Consider the following 23,473-nt stretch of genomic DNA (forward strand, 5'->3'; position numbering starts at 1 on the left):
TGAAATCTGTAGGCAAATGAATAAAGCTAGAAAAAAAATCATGAGTTAGGTAACACAGACCCACGAAGATAAATATTGTGTGATTCACTTATATGTGAATATTACCAGCTAAATAATAGATAAAAAAGCTGCAATCCAGAGACACAAAGAGGTTAAGAATGGAGGAACGAACTAGAGGAGGACTCATGGGTCTCTCTGGCATAGGAAAATAGAACAGATTATATGAACGAATCAAGGGCAGAGGAAAGAGGAACAAAAAGGAAAGTTTAGGTGGGGAGAGAGAGGGAAGATGGGGTTGAAATAAAGAATGCAGGTATGGACAGCTAGAACTGAGAGGCATTTGAGAGGTATTATGTAAAAATAGTGCAGTGGAAACCGCTTAAAATATATGAAGGTAACTTTAACGGATTCCCCCAAAAATGGAGAAGACAGCTTGCTATCTCTTCATAACAAATGAATCTTCTAGTACCATGATTGGGTGACAACAAATTTAGTTGCTGGCCAAAGGGATTCCATTGAAACTGTCAAACAATGTGGGTTGCTGTCAGTCAGGAAAAAAGGTTGCTCTCTACAAACCAACAGCAACACCCCATTGCTGAAGACAACATCTACACAACACACAGAATGTGGAAATATCAAACTGGTTCCTACATAGAACTTTCACGCCTATATTCTACTGTCCTCCATACAGAAAGGTACTCTGAAGGCTACCAAAAGAAACATGTAATCACCAACCCAACCACAAAATTCTTTTTGTACAGTGTACTCCTGCCTGCAAAATTTGCCAGGTCAATGATGGAAAAAAGTGTTTGGGAAAAACTGACCACAATTGATCTGATTTAAGATTCACTTCACAAAGTGGAACACACACCCAACACTGCTTATGTTATCAAGAACCAGAGACTATATATCCCAGAGACATAGTTTGAAACAAAATATTAATGGTCTTTAAAACAAAGAAACAAAATATAGTTATAAAATGACTTCTAATGATATTGAGCCTTATTGAGCCATCATCAAAGGAATTTCCTCATGCAGGAATAGGAATACAAACAGAAACCCACACCATACATTAGGCAGAAGAGCAGACCTCAAAACACTCATCACTAAGTAGGTTGTCCTACATTAAATCTATTCCCTTGGAGCTCATGGAAAGAGCTGTGAAACAGGAGCCAGAAATGGTGCAAGTGCCAGAGGGGACAGAACTCACCAGGTGAAGAAGACCCTCTAAATCAAGTGATCAAAGCTCATAAGGACTCACAAAGACTGAACAAAATACACAGGGTCTGTGTAGTTCTGCACCAGGTCCTCTACCAACATATTATGGCTTTCTAATTAGTATTTTATGGGACTTCTGGATGTGTGAACAAATGGGTCTCTGGTTCTTGTAACTTCCCTTCAGCTCTATTCCTTCACTATGCTTTGGTGAGGTTTTGGAAACCTATTCCTCATATAGAGTTGTCTTGCCTAAGCCTTAACAAGAGGTGAGGAACTTAATCCTACCACAGCTTGATATGCTTTGCTTTGTTGACACCCAAGGGAAGCCTGCCCCATAAATCTCTTTTGAACAGTTTCTCAATTTATAGAGCATGTGTTCTTGTCAGTGACCTGTGTGCTTGATTTGATCTTCAGATTTTCAACTCTCCCAGGCCACAGGCAAACAAACAGTCAGACTTCTGTGCCACAAATGGAGACTGGTATAGTGATTTGTTTTGAGTCCCTATCTGACAAAGAATCAAAACTAATATACAAAACAAAGAATATCATTATAATTCCTAGAGAACAATGAAAGCCATTAAAAGATGAACTAGGAATTTTGTTGCTATAGGAGGCAGTCGTGTTTTTTTTTTCTCAGTTACTTTTGTCAACCAAACACTCATAGCTTACTTAATGATTGGGGCTTTGTCTATTGGCTAGAGGAAATACAGTACTAATTCATCCCTTTTAGCAACTAAAGGGGTTTTCAGCAGACCCAAGCATTCCTAACATGACTAAATATCTAACATGCCAAACGTGACTAGAAGTTTGTTTATTATAGATAACTAACTACTAACCTGTTTGTGTTAATTATCCTAAATAGTTTGCAATAATAACTTTCAAGTATTATATATTTACATTGTTAAAATGCTACATAGGTTCAATGTCTTGAACAAAAATTAAAACATACATACATTACAACAAAATATCCTTAAATTTGTATCAATATTCAAAAATCCATACTAATGTAAAATATTTGACTAATAGTTGCTTTTTTAGTTTAAATTAGATACAATAATCTGCCCTTTCAAAGTATCACTCCTATATCCCCCTTTTCCTATTCAGAAAGAGATTCCTGAATCTAACCTCTTTTGCTTAGGTTTTCCCTGACCATGACCAGTAGCAACTTGCAACCAATCCCCCTTTAATGATAACAAACTTATATAATTTATGAAAAATCATCCAGCCCACTTCTTTGAAATGTAGATATCATGCTTTCTCTACATCTTTCTGTTGTCTGGGCAATAGCATATTTAGGGGACTCTGAGAAAATTGAGATAATTATCAAGTCCTGGGAGAGCTACCTATATTATTTTTTGTTTAATCTTATGTGATTGGAAAGTGTAGAGCTTATCTGAAGTCCTGGATGAAGTAGTCCATGAGACTGAACCACCTCAGATAAGTGCCTTGATACTGTCCTGAGCAGTTTGTAGTTCAAAGCTGGATTTTTGGGGGTGTTTGTCAGCTTAATGGCATTACCAGAATCCAGGAGGAATAGTTATAGAGGGCAGCTCCCTTTTTGGGACTTCAAACATTGCTTTTAGGAATGTCCATAGTTCACTACTTACATTAAAGAACCACAACCTATTAAATACACCTAGGGCAAACAGGCTTAGTCCCTAGTTACTTGCTTTAGACTCAAGCCTGAAATCATTTACAGGAAGCTAGAGGATGCCTATTTATAGAATTAGATAGTAAATTATATGATAATATCATGACAGTATATATAAGGAATACAATAAATATTATAAATTATGACAATATTCATAACTCAAAAAGAGTTTGTAGGGGTTCAAATAAAAACCAAAGATTAAAAGATTAGTGGTAGTAGAATAATTTCTTAATCTTGGTTTTCTTCAGTTCTATAACAGTTGGCTCTTCTGACATATGACAGATGTTTGGACATGTTTTGGATTATAGAAGGAGAGAGCCACAGTCCAGCACCAAAACCATCTTTAATTTTAATTTAACTGGGTCTGCAAAAAGTCATCTGCCCTATATGACTGTAGAGAAGAAAAGAAGCAAACATTGTGAAAGATTTATCTAATTTTATGCTGTTGGAAATGAGCTATACCATTTGAAAAATTTACTCTTTTTCATCAAACATCTTTTGTGGATAATCCTCTTCTTTTTCTTCTTCTTCTCCTCCTCCTCCTCCTTCTCGTTCTTCAAGAGTTTCATTTGTCCAGTGTTCTTCAGATTTTTTAGTTGGATTCTTTTATTCTCCTGGAAAGACAAAAACAAAACATTTCCTCAAACTTACATGGAGTAGCTTTCCTTAGTCAGTAAATCAAAGGCATTTGTTAGTCTTATAAGTTTGGAACGAATTATTGCATCTTCTAATCAAGAGGTCTCTCATGTTAGAATTTAATCTTTACCAATTTTGATGGTATCCATAGGTTTTCTTCTCCTATGGAAGTGGAAACAAAATCACTTGCCCAACGTAACATATACACAGATTTCCATTCGAAGGTCAACACATCCATAAATAATGCAGGCTGATTTAATTGAACAATTTTTCCAACTGTCAAATATCTATTCAGTTGCCATTCCTTTTACTTTAGCATCCAAAAATTTAGTTTAAAAAGCAGTGTATAATCTGTCTCTGGGGGTTTTTATTACCCCTTTTCTATTTATTAGCCATATTTTAAAGAACAATTATAACTTTCTATAACTGCTTGTTTTGTAGGATTGTGTGGAATAATTGTAATATGCTTTATGTTAGAATATGTAAAAACTGTTTCATTTTCCTAGAGAAATATGCTGGAGCATTGTCAATCTTAATTTGTATAGGTATCCCCTAAAGTTCATTACTTCTAATAATTTATAATTATAGAATCAGCATTTTCAGAACTTGAAGCAGTCACCCATTGAAATTCTGCTTATATATCTGTTGCATGATGGACATACTTTAATTTTCCAAACTTTACAAAATGGGATACATGAATTTGCCAAATTTTATTTCTTTCAATACATTTTGGGTTAGTTCCTACAGGAAATGAAGCTTGATTATACAAAAACAAGTAGGGCATTCCCTTATAATATCCTTGACTTGTTACTGAGTGATAGAAAAATCTTTGTCCAAACCTTTGCTATTAACATGGTATTTCTTATAAATTTCTGAGGTTTCTATCACGTTTCCTACTGTTATCTGATCAATACCATGATTGCCTTGTGCTAGGGATCCCCCTAGACATGTATGAAATCTGATATGTGTTATATATAAGGGATGTTTTTTGTTTCTGATTATGTATTTTATTTGATTAAATATAAAAGTTAATTCTGAATCATCTGAAATAAGTTCAGTAGTATTGATATATAAAACAACTCTATATTTTGAGAGTCTGTTACTATATAAGAGGCTCTGGAGAATCAATCCATGAATATAGCATATAATTCTGACTTTTAAACCTTGCTATCCTGATTTATTTACTTCAATATAGAATACAAGGGCTTTAGAAATTGATGTTCCCCATACAATGTCAAGAGGGAAATGAGTTCTATTTGTAAACTGAATTCTTTGCTTTAGGGATACTGGTTGCTAATCTCTATCATGAAATTACTACAAGCTTTTTGCCAGTTTTTATTTTCTTCTCATAATGAAACAATTATAGCCTTATTAAAAGGTATGAATATTTCTATTTGGTCTATTTCTGTTAATTGACAAAGTCTTAATTTTCCTTTCAGAATCAATTCAGAAACATTTTCTACATAGGTCCTTAATTTTATACTCTGTGTAACAAAAAATCCATTCTACAATATTATCTATTTATATTAGAATTCCTGAAGGATTATGCATAGAAGGTAGTATGACCACTATGAAATTCAATCTCTAAATACAAATGATCCACATGTGTAAATTGATATTTCTATTCTATCAAAGTCAATTCTTCTTCAGCATCAGCTATAATTTTCTTGGACTATTTAGGTTCTTATCACATTTTAGTCTTTGAAATAAATTACTTAGTTCTAGAGTTACCAATTCAATTGTGGACCATAGCCAATTAATATCACCCAACAAGTTTTGAAAATCATTAAGGGTTCATAATTGATCTCTCCTGATTTGTACTTTCTGAGGGTAAATTTTTTAAAACAATCTTATATAATAGATAATTAATAGAATCTCCTTTTTGTATTTCTGGGGATAAATTGTAATCACCAAAAAGGCAAAAAATAAACCCATTTACCACTTCAAACATTTTTTAAGATATCTGTATCTGAATCAGTTAGTAGGTTTCCATATAATGGCAAATTACAAATTGAGGAAACTGTTTCAAATTATATCCAATTGCTGTTGTACAAAATATTGATACACTGGTGGGGCTCTTTTGCACCTTTTTTGGAAGAATATTCCATTGACACCTTTCAACATGTTGGGAATTCTAAGTAGGCATTATGAAGGCAAATATTTCTCTATCCTATTCCTGTAAAGGTATAGTAAATGAAACCGTCTTTTAAATCAATCACCATAAAAGACCATACTTTAGCTAGTAAAGAAGTCAAGTAAATTGTAGGCTATTAATATCTCATTGACTGATCACCTTATTAATAGCTCTTAAATTTGTTACCATTTTCTTTTTTCCAGATTTCTTTTCAATAGCAAATATAGAAGAATGCCAAGGACTTCAATATGTAAGTTTTTAGTTTACCAGCTGTTCATATGCTTAATTTTTCTGATGCCAAAGATCATTGTTCCACCTGGACATGTTTATCAGTTAACTATTTTAAATGTAGGACTGCTGGTACCATTGAAAGATCAGGAGCTTCTGTACCTTGATTATGTAAAACCTGGTTGATAGGTGACTGTCCTTGATAATGCCTTCTAATATTTTTCTCTGCTGCATACTTTAGTTTATGGTTGGTTTATAAGATTGGAGGAATATTAATCTATTTCTTCAATTTCTGTAACAAATCACATTCCCATAAGTTCACTGTTATCTTTGCTACATATGGCTTTAATTTCCCTACCTGTCCTTATGATCCTATACATTTGAACCCCCTTTTAATTTGTTTTACCTGAGATAAGGTTTCATTCACTACAAGTTGAATATTTATTTCCTGAAGAAGGCCAATCTAAATGCAAAGAAGTTGATATAGTTATTGTTTCATTCATACCTGTATCTAGTTAAACCTTAATTACATTGCCATTTATTCAAAGTTTTAGCTTTGGGTTTTGATCATTTATCAAAGTTTGCAAAATATTTGTTCTATGTGTCTCTCCTAAGACGTTTCCTAATAGCAAAGGGTTACATTATCTGTCTCTTGTCTATCAGAATTCATTAGTTCAATGCTGTTTTTTTCCATTCTTTATGCATATTCCAGAAGGATGTAACATTTTGTTTGAATCACCATCAGAGAAAACATTGTTTCTAGGAATGCCTTGCCTCTAATACCTTTTTCTGATGCCCTAGTTTACCACAATTAATTATGAGCACTCTATAATTTTGGAAAATTTCTGAGACCTCTTTTTTGATTCTTCAACCCTGTTCCAAGCATCCAAAGCTGTCATACAGCATGCACCCAAGATATGATCATCAAATAAAGTCTGTCTTTTCAAAGCAGCAAACTCTGCTTCACCAGAAGCTGTTTTTGAAAAAATTTCTTACCTCTAGGCCTACTTCATTGTTCTATGACTCTACCTTCCTCTCATCATGTTATCTACTGTATCTGAGGACCACACCATGTCTTATGGTTATTTCCTAAGTCTCAGAACACATAATTGAAAAAGTTACACTAAGCAAAGGTCATAATTAACATGTTCACATAACTTTTCTGGAAATTGCTTGAACTGCATCTATATAGCAAGTGTTAAAGCATAAGCAATATAAAACCACTAGAATATTGCAGAAGTTGGTGACACATTAAGGTCTTAAAAGATGAATAGTATGAAACACACCTCATGTATATAGAACTCATCAGATTAGCCTCTACAGAAACACAATGGCCCGTGGAATTTAACAATGAATTTTTAGGCATGTTTACTCTGCAGTTGACTCAAATTAACACCTATTATGTGAGCTATAACTTCATTTTTCTAGTAATTATCACTCATTCTTGTACTTGCTTCACAGATATATTTATAACAAATCATTTGTTTCTTTCTTCTCAGGGAATACTAAGAAAAGTTATTTTGATTTCTCCACTAAGCATTTACACTTGGGCAATTATGTTTCAGGAAACCTCATCATTTTCCCAATGTAGAAAATTTTGCACAGTTCTATTACATTATGAAAATTTGATAAATAAACTTAGTGATAAATATGAAAAACTTCAGTAGACTTATGAGTAAGACACACATAATGCCGTGTACAAAAGTAGAAATAATATAGAAAGTCAATTCAAGAAATTTTAAAAGGTCTTCTATCTCAATGAATTTTTTAAAAATATAATAATACGGAGTATATTGACATAGTTCTTCCATTGTTAAGGATAAATTGCTATATCTGTCCTTTTATTCAAAATAAAAACGTTCATGACACCTGTGTCTTCTTCAGATTGTGTGGAACAATGTATTCTTAATTTAAGTTTTTTCATTAAGACCATATATCTAATGATCTGAACATTTTAATTCTGAGTTAGAAGCAATAACAGCAGATCACTCTATAGAAGAATATTCTAAACAACCTACAAAGCATCATGTTGCATAACAGAAAAGAATATAAATTTGTGAATATATGCACATTAGCAAAATTAACTTAAGAAAAGAGAAAAATACAGAAATCAAGTTAGTAATAAAAACATTCAAATAAAGACAATTCCAGAGATAGGGAATATTAGTGCTAAATTCTCCCAATACATATCTCATAGTAATATCTGAGTTGAAAGAAAATGATAATCTAATGATTTGCATTAGATTCTTAGGGCTGATGCAGCAAAACACAGCAAACATGGAAACATCTTATGTCACATCCTGAAAGGTATATTTTAATGAACATAACAAACACAGTCAATTTGACAGTAAAGATTAACTATCATACTATACCAGAAAAAGAAAGTAAAAAGAAATAATTGAGAATTGTTAAAAAAATGTTTGACAAATGAACTAAAAAATTAAAAATTATGTTTTTAAATATGATATTCCTTGATTCTCAGGACAAAATGATATCCAGATACACGAATAATAACTCAGATCTTGAACTAGTATGTTTAAAATACAACACAGTACATCAGAAGATCTGACAAAAATGAATTTTAATATTCTATATCATAAAAAAGTAATGTTGCAACCATAATGATTATTTTTCCTTTAGAAACATTTTCATGAATGCTCTCTTAACCTCTTTGTTTCTCAGGCTGTAAACTAGAGGATTCAGCATAGGGATGATCATTGTGTAGAACACAGATACAATTTTGTCAGTGTCCATTGCATGTTTAGAGCTGGGCTGCAAATACATGAAGATGATAGTTCCATAGAAAATAGAAACTGCAGTGAAGTGGGAAGCACAGGTGGAAATAGCCTTCTGATGACCTACTCCTGAATGCATCTTTAATATCGTTATAATAATTATAGTGTAGGATACTAATATTATTATGAGAGCAAAAAAGATAGTGAAGCTGGCTAGACAAATAAGAATCAGTTCATTTGCATGTCTATCAGAGCAAGAGAGAGCCATGACTGCAGGCATATCGCAGAAAAAATGATGAACCACACGGGAACTACAAAAGGAGAGACGGAATGTGTTTCCAGTATAGATACAGGCACTCAAAAAGCCACAGGCATAGCACCCTGCAATCAGCCATATACAAAAACCTGTAATCATGTTACTGGCATAGTGTAGGGGTTTGCACACTGCTGCATAACGATCATAGGCCATTGAGGCCAACAGATAATTTTCCACAGTAGCAAAAGCTGCAAAAGAAAACATCTGAGCAGCACAGTTATTGTAAGACATAATCTTATCTCCTACTAGGAGACCAGCCATGACTTTGGGAGTGATAGCTGAAGAGTAACCAAGATCAACAAGGGAAAGATTACACAGGAAAAAATACATGGGGGTGTGAAGCCGAGAGTCCAAGAGAATCAACAGGAACATTCCCAAGTTTCCCACCAAGGCGAAGGTGTAGATGATGAGGAAGGTGATAAAGAGGGGAAGCTGAAGGCCTGGGGCATTGGTGAGTCCTGTGAGGAAGAACTGTGTTACTTCTGTCATGTTCTTCATTATTATCATCTGACTACTTATGAATGTTGTCTGAAAATTAAAAAGAAAAATAATACAATAATAATAAACATGAAATTGATAAGTATAAATATAATATATAGATACTCATTGTGCTAACAATTTCTTTGGAAAGATTGTTTTTTTACAAAAACCTGTACCTTAACTGCCTATTTAACGTGTTAGCTACAAATTTAATTTTATGCTATTAAATCTCAAGAGATCTGATGAAGAGTACATTCAGTATAAAAGAGGTCTCTATCAGTGTGCAAAGAGTGAAAGACCTTGGTGCACCTTATCCTAAGTGGGATGTCCCCAGCAAAACTCCTGCTTACAGTGCTCAAGGGATTATGTAGAAGAGGATGTGGAAAAACTGTAAGACTTAGATAGAATGTATGACTCCAAGGAAACACTGTCTTCCAGATACAGCAGGATTGATATACATATCAACTCACAGAGGCTAAATCAGCATGCATTAATTCAATCAGATGGGCCTCAATATGGAGAGGGGAAAGTAGACACATGCCACAACTTTCAACCAAGTAGATATCTGTAAACGATGCACACTGGCAAAGAAAAAAAAATCATAGTTTTTCAAAATAGTCATACTGAGTATTTCAACCACACTCCAGAACCATTACCATAAATAGGAGTAGTTGACCTTTACAAAAGGAACTCCACGGGTTTCTGGGATTTTTGTTAATTAGGGGATAACTTTAGCATTTTTGTCCTTTTGTTTTTTTGTTTAGTTGTTTTGTTTTTCCCTTTGTATGTATTTTTAGACGGAGATAGTAATGGAGAAGACATAAAGTTGGGGGAGGATAATGATGGGTCCAGAAGTAGTGAAGGGGAAAGAAAAAGATGATCAAAATATTATACCACATGAAATATTTAAATTAGAGAGAAAAATGGCTCCTCCATATGTAAACTAATTCTTAAGCAATTAAATAAATGGACAACAAATAAATATATCTTTCAATTCACTTCTGAACTCAATAAAGCTTGACAATTCCACATTTTCCCCCTGTCAAGAACTGTTTTCAACAGTTAGATTGTATTCACTGTCTCCTCTCAATGATAAGAATTTAAAGAAAATGATAAAACAAAGGATCTCTCTGGTAATTTATTCAGGATCATTTTAACATTTAAACAAGGATCGTAACATTTTCTTCATTACATATATGTATTATGTTGTCTGTTTATTTTACAGCCTTCTATGATAGATAAACATATTTTAAATCTACATTATCAACTAATCTGTCAGTATTATTTTTCTCAGTTTTCACCTTAGCTTTGCACACCATATAAAGACATTAAGTAAATTACCTATGGTGAAAATTTCTGTAGGTATATCTCAGTTAGGACTTGTTTGTGGAAACAATGGAAAACAATATTCCGTGAATCACAGTTGGTGCATTTATCCCTGAATGACAGAATTAAACTTCTTACTGTATACCCATCATTAACAGCTGTTTTGAAAGTGAAAATTTGTTCACACAGCTCACTCTGCCTGACATTAAGTCACCGAAGGAATGTAGCCTAAATATGATCACAGGCACATGTTCTCTTAGTTGCATTCAACAAATTCTCAGTCCTCTGCAGAAAAAAAAGAATTAGATTTAACATGTATTAATGTTCTAGTTGACCATAATTTCTCTCTTCTTCATCGGTAACATCACATTTGCCACATATTTTACAGATTCTAGCTGCCAGGCTAATTAAGAGACATCAGTGAAGATCTCAAGACAAAGTTAACAATTTAAAAGTATATCAACCTAAAGTTTATCTTTGAATTTCAAAGTTTAAGAGTGTAATATTTATCTTTGTGTATTTTATCTCACCATGCTTGAGGATCCTAGTAAATCCTCTGGTCTGAAGACTTCATAGTTAATTATTACCACTGAATAAAAACATTGACTATCTAAGTAACATATGAACTTAGTTCCTTCAAAACTATGGCATCAAATTGTATTTGTGATTCAGAAACTCCTGTATGCAGATCTGGAGCAAATTATATAGTCCTGGCAAGCACTGGAGACTTCTCTCAGGAGTGTACCTTTAGTTTTTCTGCTCCTACATTGTGAGGAGAAAGAATTAAATGACCCATGGGATTTGCATTGGTTACTTTAATGTGAACACATTTTTGCCTTAATATTATTAATTGATTTTGAAATTGAAGATTTATAATGGCTCTTTTACTTTATGCTCATTTTCAGACATTCTATAACATATTTCAAGAAATAACATTGTATTATTAATGGATATTTTATTTTATTCTTATAGAAAACAGATTCTCCTCTCATACAATACATCCTGACCCAATTTCTCCTGCACTTTAAAACTGTGCAAAATTAATGTGCTTCTTGTTAGGGCATTTTGATACTTTGTTTTTGTTGGCTCTCCTCCATAGTCCTTTGTTTTACCTCAATACACCACCTTAATGCTGGCACCCTTCCTTCCCTCGGCAATGCTCCTTCTTCAGAAAATAGTTTTCTGCTTTAACACCTACATTCTCACAATCTCACTTCAATCCTAGGAATGAATTTTTGTAATAGGAAATCAATTCATGCTTTTTATTACACACGATCATAATGAATTTATAAATACATCCCCAAATACATATTTGCTAAAGAAATGGACCTCTCCCACCCAAAAGCATATGCAGCTAAGGAAGGTAAATATAGGGAAACACACACACACTACAAAGAAACGATAGAAGGTAAATATAGTGTCACAGAACCTAAAGAAACACACATCTTGCTACAACCATAGGGACAGGATTCTGAGGATAATGGAAGATTTCTCATCAGGAAACCTGGAAGCCATAGCAGTAAGTTTTATAAAAGGCAACAACCATCTTTGAAGACAGATGAGTAAAAAGATTCTTGAGAACTGACACTGAGGCTGTATTTTTTATTACATGTCAATGGTGTAATAATTCCTGGTGGATTTTTCAACATTCATAACTATATGGAGTTAATTTCAAACGACAAAGTCTCCTTTCTGCATCTCTGTCTTTCTGATATCTGTCTACACATACAGAGACACATACACAGATGCACCATGACTACACACTTTTTATCTCTTTAATTTTTGAGTGACAGCAATTTTCATTAGGATGCAAGTTATAAGAACTTATAGTTCAATTGCCAAAGTAAAATTTATTTGCCCCATCCAACCGGAGACACTACTCTGTTTACAATCAATGGTCAGGATTTTTTTTATTGATTTTTATTGAGCTCTACATTTTTCTCTGCTCCCCTCCCTGCCTTTCTCATCCCCACTTAAGCCCTCCCACAAGGTCCTATCTATGAGTATATAAGAATATAATTAGCAATCATTTTATTGATTTTTTTATGTCTCTCTGGGTCTATCCAGGTCTCTGAACTATTCAGCCTCCTGTTCCTGGATCCAGGCAATCTCAAAAATGGGCTTGCTTTCATGGTATAGACCTCAAGGTAGGTCTGTCACAGACTGCCCACTCCCATAAGTTCTGTACCTATCTTGCCCAATCACATCTTCCATACAAGGATAGATAAAAATTTGAAGGCTTTGTAGCTGGGTTTATGCTCCATTCCCAATTCTGGAATCAGTCCCTCATTCGAGAGGATGGCTGGATAGGGCTTTGATTACTCCATTATTAGGAATCCTCACTATGATCACCCTTATAGAACCCTTAGAGTTTCCTACTGGACTAGGTTTCCTTATAACCCCCCAAATGTCCTCAAATTCTAGTCATTTCTCCCCATGCTCTGTCACTCCATCCCTCCACACACCTTATCTCTCTTGTTTGCATTCACACCCACCTCTGTTCACTCACAAAATCTATTCTATTTTCCCAATCCAAAGAGATCCATGTCTGACGCATAGAGTCCTATTTGCTACTTAGCATTTCTGGGTCTGTAGCATAGGATTGTATAGCATGATTATCATTAAGTTAAGAGGTGATATCTATTTATAACTGAATACATGTCATGTTTATGCTTCTAGGTCTTAGGCTCCTCCATCAGGACGATTTTTAATCCCATCCACTTCCCTGATAATTTCATGATTTTGCCATTTTGACAGCTGAGTAATACTCCACTGTGTAAATGTACCACATCTTTTTCCATTCATTGTTTGTTTTCAGGTTCTGGATATTACAACTGCTGTGTATACAACTGAGCAAATGTCCATGTGGTATGATTGAATACTCTTTCAAAATCTGGCCAAGAGTCATATAGATGGGCTTGAAGACTCCCAGTGTTCTGAGGAAATGCTATATTGATTTCCATTGTGTCTGTACAGGTTTGCACCTTGCACTCTCACCAGCAATGGAGGAGCATTTTCCTTCCTCCACATCCTTTGCCTGCATGAGCTGTCATTTGTTTTGTTTATCTTGACCACTGTGACAGGTATAATATAGAATCTCAAAGTAGTCTGGTATGCATTTCCCTGATGGCTAAGGAATTTTAACTTTTCTTGAAGTTTTTCTACGCTATTTTGCTCCATTCTATTGAGAATTCTCTGTTTAGATCTGCACCCCATTTTTAATTGGATTATTTATTTTTTTTATTTCTATTTTCCTGAATTCTTTATATATTTCAAACGTTAGCCTTGTATCTGATGTGGAGTTGGTGAAAATCTTTGCCAATTTTGTAGGATGTGTTTTTGTGCTGTTGGTATCCTTTCCTTAGAGAAGTTTTTCAGTTTTATGAGGTCATATTTATTAATTTTTGATACTAGTTCCTGAGTGGGTTTTTTATTATTTAATTGAAATTTTACATACAAATCCGAGTCCCACTCCCTCCATTCCTCCTGCTCCCTCCACATTCCATCACACACCATCCCCCATCTGTTCCTCAGAGAGTGTAAAGCTTCCCATGGGGAGTTAACAAAGTCAATTTGAGGCAGGACCAAGTCCCTCCCCACTATATATATCTAGACTCAGAAAGCTATCCCTCCAAATAGAATGGGCTCCAAAATGACAGTTCAAGTAGTAGAAAACTCCTGGTCACACTGACAGTGGTCCCACAGACTTTTGAAGCCATATAATTGTCATACACATTCAGAGGGCCGACTTTGATCCAGTGCTGATTACCATGTTTTCAGTCTGAACTCAGTGAGCTCTGGTCAGCTATATCAGGTCAGTTGTTTCTGTGGGTATCTCCTTCATGGTCTTGACCCCTTTGCTCATATTATCATTTCTTCCTCTCTTATACTAGGTTTTGGGAGTTAGGGAAAGTGCTTTGCTGAGGATCTCTGCATTTCCTTCCTTTAGTTTCTGGATAAAAGATCTATGATGACAATTAATGTAGTCATTAAGCTTATTGCAGGCTAAGGCCACTTCAGGCACCTTCTCCACAATTGTTTAGGGTCTTAGCTGGGGTCATCCTTGTGGATCCCTGGGAATTTCTCTTAGTGTCATGTTTCTTGCAAGCCCATAATTGGGTGAAATTATTGTTACATCTATGCTCCTGTCCAATAAACCTTCAACCATAATACCTTTAGCTTTGTTTATTTATCACCCGTAGAAGTTTGCCAAAATGTTTGTTTTATAGACTCTCTGAATTTTTTTGTCTATCTATTGAAGCTGTCAAGTCATTCAGAGCAGTACGGTTTTCAACAATAGGCATTGTTTTTTAATTGCTGTGGAGGAATTTTTCCAAGTGCTAAAATGTTTGATCCCAAATTGACATTTGTACTTATGAGAGGCCCCTTAGGTGTTTCACAATAGCTAAGAGTTCATTCATCTGTCTTCATTTGTTGTTCTAAACCTGGTCTTGCCACACCTTCTGCATATTCAAGAAGTCTCTGACCTTCTGTTTGGATTGTCTAAAAAAATGCTTTCAGGAATGCCTTGTCTGCAATCCCTTTTCTAGTTAATCTTGTTTACCACAAATAAAATATCTGACCTTTCGATTTTTCTTAAAATTTTTGGAAAACACTTCTCGTATCTAAGTATTATCACATGTGAGGTCTAATATCAACTGCATTTCAGATCCATTCATCTATGGGTTCTAATCTTGTTCTTAAAAGCCTAATTAAAAACAATGGGTTTCCAAAAAGCCTGTATAAGCAGTAGGGATAAATTCTGGTGTCACTGCCAGTGGCCCTGCAGTCTACCCCAGCCATACAACTGTCACCCACATCAGAGGATGTAGTTTGGTCCTATGTTGGTTCCTTCCCTGTCTGACTGGAGTTGATGAGCTCCAGGTAGACTGTTTCAGTGGGGTGTCCCCATCATGGTCTTGACTTCTTTGCTCATATTCTCACTTCTCCTAACTCTTCAACTGGGACTTTGGGAGCTCAGTTCAGTGCTCTGCTGCAGGTCTCTGTCTCTGTTTCTATCAGTTGTTGGATGAGGTTCTATAGTAACATTTAAGATATTCATCAATCTGACTACATGACAAAGGGCAGTTCAGGTACCATCTCCCAACAACTTCTAATGTCAGAACTGTACCCTTGTTCTGCTTAGCTTGGTCACTTCCCTCCCTTTAACTCCTGACATGTATAATCATCCTTGGATGGCCTCACTGTTTCTGTTTCCTCCCACTTGCCTTCCTATTCACTTGCACACTTTTTAGCCCTGAGCAATTTAGGTCAGAATTTCCTGTTGTTCATTTATTTCTTTCCTTGGGAAATGAACTTCTTAAATGAAGGGGCAGGGCTATATATTGTTCATGTTTTACTCCTGTACATATTGTCTAAGGCATAGAGAAGAGTAGAGCTGTTTGCAGCCTCCATCAGTTATCAGAGTCAAGACACGGACAGGATGTAACAGAGAGAGAATTGAGAGGACAGAATAAGAAAGCAATTCTGATATTCTATCAGGTATTATAGACTTCTACTGTTTACCTAAGTCCTACATCTTGGAGCCCAGCAGAGAACAGAGACCAAAAAAAAGCCTAATTAACATTTGACATCATGAAGTACTATTTTTAAAAGTCAATGATTCAATCAATATTAGTCCACATACTGGGTCTGATATCATTCTATTTATAGCTGACCTCAATCTTTGTAAAAAATCTGTAAAGTCTTCTTTTGTGCCTTCTATAATTTTTATAAATGACTCAGTCCTCTATCCTGATTTTTCAAGCCTTTTCCAAGCATTCAAACATTCAAATCTGCACTATGGCTTAGGGCCAATGTGTGATTATCAAATGTGAACTGAATGTGAACTGTCTTTGTAAATCACTATATATATGATTTTTGAGAAAGAATTTCTCTGTAGCTTTGGAACCTGTCCTTAAAATAACTTTTATTGACCAGGCTGGCCTTGAACTCACAGAGATCTACCTGTCTCTGCCTCCCAAATGCTGTGTTTAAAGACATGTGTCACCACTGCCCGACTTATATATATGATTTTTTTAAAAAATCTAATCTCCACTTTAATAATTCGCAGGTGAAATGTTCCCCTTACTCCACATCCTTTCCATCATAAGTTGTCATTGGTGTTTTTGAACTTAGCCATTCTGACTGATGTAAGACGGTATCTCAGAATCATTTTGATTTGCATTTCTCTGATGGCTAAGGGTGTTGAACATTTCCTTAAGTGTCTTTTAGCCATTTGAGATTCTTCTTTTGAGAGTTCTCTGTTTAGATCTATACCCTACTTTCTAATTGGATTATTTAGAATTTTGCTAACTTCTTTATTTCTTTATATATTTTGGAAATCAGTCCTCTATCTTATGTGCAGTTGGTGAAGAACTTTTCCCATTCAGTAGGATGCTTTATAGAAACTTCTCAGTCATTGCTGATGGAAATGGAAACTTGTACAAGCACTCAAAATCGGGATGGCAGTTTATTGGAAAATTGGGAATCAGCCTGTTTCAGGAACTAGCATAAACCCAAAGGATGTTCAGTCATACTACAAGGGCATTTGTTCAACTATGTCCATAGCAGTAATAGTCAGAACCTGGAAACAACCTAGATGCCCCTCAAGTGAAGAATGGATAAAGAAAATGTGATACATTTACACAAAGGAGTACTATTCAGTGGTAAAAAGCAATGACATCTCAAAATTTGCATGCAAATAGATGGAACTAGAAAAAACTGTCCTGAGTAGGGCAACCTAGACCCAGAAAGTTGAACATAGTATGTACTCACTCATGTCTGGATACTATCTGTAAAGCAAAGGATAATGAGCCTGTAGTCCTCAACCCTAGAGAAGTTAAGTAAGAAGGTGAACCCTAAGGAAAACATATATAAATTCCCCTGGGAAGGGGAAATATACAAGATCTCCTGTCAAAATTGGGAGCATGGTGTCGGGGAGAGAAGGGAGAAGAGAAGAGGAATAGGAGGGAAGAAAGGGAGGGAAGAGGAGAACTTGTGGGAATGGAATAGTGGAGATGGAGGAAGGACAGGGGTGGAGAACAAAGAAAGATATTTTGAATGAGGGTGCCATTACAGGGCTAGCAAGATACCTGGCACTAGAGAAATTCTCAGGAATTCACAAGGCTGACCCCACCTAAGACCCTAAGCAACAGAGGAGAGGGTGGCCAAATTGTCCTTGCCCTATAGTCGGACTGATGACTATCTTAAATGTCACTATAGAATCTTCATCCAGCAACTGAAGGAAACAGAGTCAGAGACTTGCAGTGGAGCATGGGGCTGAGCTCCCAACGTGCAGTCAAAGAGTGAGACAAGTGAGAATATGAGCAAAGAAATCAAGACCACAATGAGGACAACCACTGAAACAGTATGCCTGAGCTAATGGGAACTCACCAACTCCAGCTAGTCAGGGAAAAAAAAACAGCATAGGACCAAACTAGAACCCCTGACTGTGGGTGATAGTTGTATGGCTGGTTGAAACTGTGGGGCCACTGGCAATGGCACGAGGATTTATTCTTACTGCTTGTACTGGTTTTTGGAGAATATTCTCTTTGGATGATATCTTGCACAGCCTAGATATAGGAGGGAGTGTCATGGTCCTTTTTCAAAGCAATGTACCTTACCGTCTCTGTAGAGTGGATAGGAATGAAGTGGGAAGAAAGGTAGAGGGAATAGGGGGAGGGAAGGGAGTGGAAACTGAAATTGGTATGTAAAATTTTAAAAGATACTTTTTCTTTTTTAAAAAATAAAAAAAAAAGAATTCCCAGGGGTCTCATCAGATCTGCTAATGGTCACAGAATAATACTGAGGCAAACCTTTATTGAGGTAACCAGCTGTGGACTTGGTAGTCAACTATGAGGGGGAATGGCGAGGCAGCCTAACTAGCTCCACTGGACTCAGGCAATTATATCAGGCCATGCAGGACTGGCCTGAGAGGGGCCAGGCATATGTTTTATGAAGTCAACCAAAAAGCTTGTACCAGACCATGGTGGAAGTGGGAGGGAGATGGCTGAGAAGTATACACAAGGGAAAAACAAGCAGGAGATGCCCTGCAGGATGGCTGTACATTCGTGAGCACTGGGTGCATAGCTGTTGGGATGTTGGCAATGGGGAAAAGCCCCAGTGGGACAAATCAGCGACCTACAGTGGAGGGGAAGAGGTAGTGCCATTGTTTGTTGTTGTTGTTGCTGTTTCTAAACTGATTTCATTTCTTGTGGATTTTTACTTAGTAGCAGAATGTAGGATTCTCCCTATAATTATCTGTAGTGGTAATATTAATCTATATTTTTATCAAAAGTATATAGCAATCACCATTATCTATGGCTTCAGTGTAATAGATTCTGTAATAAGGCAACAACCACTTGTGGTGTGGACTATCTGTGTGCCAGGATTATGGACATCTGGCACCCTGCTCATATTTTGCATAGGTGATTAATATCTAAATCCATAAACTTATGCTCATACAGCAAGTGATTTTCCGATGAATCATCTCCCAAGTTTTTCAGATTTTTTACTATAAGTTCATGAGATTAGGATAGTGAGACCTATACTGAACCATTTATAATATAAAGAGCCAGATCCGGCTTGAGCTCAAAGATCTGATAATGTATTTTATCATTATAAATTAACTCTGAAATTAGGATGTCTTATAGACTGAAAATGAGAGGGTAAAGGAGAAGAAAGTGGAGATAAATATAACACAATAACTATTTTAAAGAAGGAAGTACCTTGTTTTTCATAACTTTTGACTCTATCTAGGTGAGCCCTTGATGGGTTACATGATAATAAAGATTGACAGTTTTTAACTAAGGCTGATTGTTTCAAGTAACACTTTTTAAATATAGCCTAATATGCTAGTCATTAAATAAAATTTAATGTTATCCCTATTAGTTGAGAACAATTAAAAGAACATAAATGCAGACACAAAACAAATTAATGTTAAAGTTTATGTAGAATTTTTCTGATATGAATTAGTATGTTTCAATGAAAAATTTACTAATGTGTCACATCTTCAATTGGTTTCTTTATACACCTAATAACTTTGATTTTTGCTGATGTAACAGAAAAATGTTGCATAAAATGTTTGAATGTGATAATATTGTCAATTAGCATATTCATAAGTTGGCCTTAAGTTATCATAGACTTTTGAGTAAGATTTCTGTCCTGCCCAGTCCCACAGACATTCAATACCAAAGAAAACATGCAGAGGTCTACATTTATCAAAAGCTTATTGGACTTAATAGGCTTAATAGGTTCAGGCTTCTTATTAACTCTTATAACTTATATTAGCCCATAATTCTCTGTATTATTCAAATGACTTGGCACCTTTGTCAATGAAGCATCTTCATCTTGCTTCCTCTACAACTGAGTCAGGACTATAGACTCACTTTTTACTCATCCCAGAATTCTGTTCTTGTTATCCTGCCTCTACTTCCTTCCTGGTCACCCCACCTATACTTCCTGCCTGGTTACTGGCTAATTGGAGTTTTATTAAGGTACAAGTAACAAATCTTTACAAGGTACAAGATCATAGTCCCACAGCAATAGACATACTATTTTTTGCTTCACTCTTCTAAAGATGATGTTAACTTTTTCATAAACAACACACTATTAATGAGGCAAATAAGGCAAATAAAGTTCTTGAAGCCAATGTAGAGTGGGAAAACATGATTTCGTGTAGAATAAAGATGAAAGGAATGAATCCAGATATTTTGTAACCCAAAACATTACAACCAAAGCTATAAACATTATCTTGACTTTAATACAATCTTTGTGAATGCATTCTTTACCTCCTTATTCCTTAGGCTGTAGACCAAAGGGTTCAACATAGGAATAAACATGGTGTAGAAAATGGATGCTATTTTGTCTGTGTCCATGGAATGACTGGAGCTGGGCTGCAAGTACATGAATATGAGTGTCCCATAGAAAATGGAAACAGCTGTGAAGTGGGAGGTACAAGTGGAGAGAGCTTTACGATATCCTGCAACAGAGTTCATCTTTAGAATGTTTTTAAAAATGAACATGTAGGATATAAAGATAAGTATAAGAGCAAAAAAGATATTAAAGCTGGCTAAATAAATAAGAACAAGTTCATTGACATGTCGGTCAGAGCAAGAAACGATCATGACTGCTAAAACATCACAGAAAAAATGGTGGACCACATTAGACTCACAGAAAGAGAGACTTAATGCATCCACAGTATAGATGGAAGCATTCAGGAAGCCACAGATATAACAGGCAATGATGAGACATGTACACATACTTGATGTCATGGTAGTGGCATAGTGCAGAGGCTTACACACGGCTACATAGCGATCATAGGCCATTGAGACCAAAAAGTAGTTCTCCAAATCAGCAAAGGTTGCAAAAAAGAACATCTGAGAGGCACAAGCACTGTAGGACATGATCTTGTCTCCTGTAAGGAATCCAACTATGACCTTTGGAGTTACTGTTGATGAGTAACAAAAGTCCACAAAGGACAAGTTGCAGAGAAAAATGTACATAGGGTTGTGAAGCCGAGAGTCCAAAAGAATCAATAGAAACATCCCCAGGTTCCCAACAAGGGTGATGGTATAGATGAGGAGAAAAATGATGAAGAAGGGAAGCTGCAAATTTGGGTCATTTGTGATTCCCATAAGTATAAATTGTGTCACTCCTGTCCTGTTCTCCATCAATGATATCTGTTAATCAACAGAAGGCCTGAAACAATTAAATAGAATATAAGAGATTGGAGAGCAGTCAAATTCACTGGATTTCTATTCCAAAAGGCTTAGCACCTAGCTCACAGATTATGACTGTCTGTAACTCCAGTACCAAGGATCTAAAATGATCTTCTCACCTCTGTAAGTAAAAGGCAAACATTATGCACAAACACATATGAAGGAAAAGAACCCATATACATAAAATACAAGCCTTAATTTTTGTTCCAAGATTTACTTATGTTTGTATTTTTATCTACATGAGTGATCTTTCTTTATGCACGAGAAAAGGGCATAAGTGATTGGTGAAAACTGAACACAAGACCTCTCAGAAAGGAGGCAGTGCTCTTAATAGCTGAGCCATCTATCTGGTCCTAAGTTAATGTTTAATTTTTTAAAAACAATCTGTGAAAATGGAGTAATTAAGGAATTAGAATCTGTGGAACTTCAATGATTTTCTACTAAAAATCAAAAGTATATATTTTAACTATATATAGACTGCTTGGTAACTGTGTTGAAATGGTTTGTTTTAATAAATCTGTGTGCCAATTAACATTTCCTGGGATCTATAAAGCTAAGACTACTGTGCTTCCCCGACAAAATGTACTATAGAGACAGTATGCTTTCTGTTACTAAGTCTTTGATAAGTTAATACATTCATGTGAATTGTGAGACACAAGAGATGTAAAATTTCTGCATATTTAAATACCCTAATTATCAGCTTCTCTTCTAAATCCAAAGAAAGTATTTGCCCACTGTAACCTTATGATCTAAAATAATTAATCTTAATTATAATAAAGAATTATTTTTATGTTTAATCAGAGTGGACTGTGTGGTATACTGTGTAGTATTTTTTCTTGCTCACTATTTATCTGTTCTCATTAAAGATTAAAGAAGTGATTAATTCCTAACTGTAGAATGTGTCTACTGAATATTTAAAGTTATTAATGAAATTATGAGCTTTAAACATTTTAAGTCATCTTTCCACAAACATTGTAATGCTTTTAATACAGCATAACTAGATATATTGATAAGAGTACACTAGAAGCAAGAAGTTATGATTAGTTCAAGGACAGCTTTATCTTGAATCAGTATTGCCAAATGCTGTACATACTAGATTTGTTGGGCATACATATATGCAGAGAGAATGTTCCACCTCAGAAGCAATTTGGAATGAAGAAATATTGCTAACAAAATCTCAGAGAGTTCAAGTTCTTCGAAGATGTACATACTGAGATCATCTAATGACTACCTAGAAAGTACCTAGCTCCTCTAAATACCATATAGTTTTCTACAAAATGAAGACATTAATGGGGACCACTTGGGGTATTATTGGGAAAATAAAGTAGCAAAACAAAGGAAAAACTGCTTGTTGTTAAGGATAGTTTGTGAGTACTTCTGACCTTGTTATCATAACTATGTGACAATAGTTACAGTATTTTAGTTCTGGGTAAGTTTAAGTCTTCAGAAATAATTTTCCAAATTGTCTTTTCTACATATGGGACCCTAGGATTGTCTGTGCCTTGTTATCAATCTCAGTTTGATTGTATTCTTAGAATATTAGTGCTTGTCTTATAATCTCAAGTACATCATTGTTTTCAAAAGTTTAATTCTTATAATTCACAATTTTAAATAAAATATTTCTGTTTTTTAATTTTTAGGTTTTCTTTACTCAGGATATTGTCCTTCACCAAGAACAGAGATCCTAGATCCCAAGTTCCTTGATTCTGGACTTTCTTTATCTCATATACATAGTGTTCCTATAGTCTAATGATATTTAAACTATGTTTGATTGGCAATATTTAGAAAGATATGAACTCTAACTCTTATTTCCTATAATTATTTTCTTCATCCTTTGGTCATTTAATTATATATGCATTCATTGAAAAGATTCAGTTGCCAATCTGATCCTTATGTAGTAACTTTCATCATTTTCTATATTATCTACAAAAGGTAGGCTTGTCTTTGTGCATGTGTATGTGAATCTCTCTCTCTCTTTCTCTCTCTCTCTCTCTCTCTCTGTGTGTGTGTGTGTGTGTGTGTGTGTGT

General features: G+C 35.2%; 2 protein-coding genes across 2 annotated transcripts; both read right to left on the bottom strand.

Annotated features, from left to right (window-relative positions):
• Nucleotides 1–8,492: 8,492 nt before the first annotated feature.
• On the bottom strand, nucleotides 8,493–9,425 carry LOC148121374 (olfactory receptor 5B2-like). The gene has a single exon (XM_087907592.1). The coding sequence runs from the start codon at nucleotides 9,423–9,425 to the stop codon at nucleotides 8,493–8,495; it is 933 nt and encodes a 310-aa protein (XP_087763718.1).
• Nucleotides 9,426–20,473: 11,048 nt separating this feature from the next.
• On the bottom strand, nucleotides 20,474–21,400 carry LOC148121375 (olfactory receptor 5B3-like). The gene has a single exon (XM_087907594.1). The coding sequence runs from the start codon at nucleotides 21,395–21,397 to the stop codon at nucleotides 20,474–20,476; it is 924 nt and encodes a 307-aa protein (XP_087763720.1). The 5' UTR covers nucleotides 21,398–21,400.
• Nucleotides 21,401–23,473: the final 2,073 nt, after the last annotated feature.

This window comes from Myodes glareolus, chromosome 7 (genome assembly GCF_982192425.1).
Source record: "Myodes glareolus chromosome 7, mMyoGla1.1, whole genome shotgun sequence".
NCBI lineage: Eukaryota > Metazoa > Chordata > Mammalia > Rodentia > Cricetidae > Myodes > Myodes glareolus.

Coding starts and splice junctions, on each gene's coding strand:
- LOC148121375 (XM_087907594.1), bottom strand. CDS start 21,397: ATGGAGAACAGGACAGGAGTGACACAATTTATACTTATGGGAATCACA.
- LOC148121374 (XM_087907592.1), bottom strand. CDS start 9,425: ATGATAATAATGAAGAACATGACAGAAGTAACACAGTTCTTCCTCACA.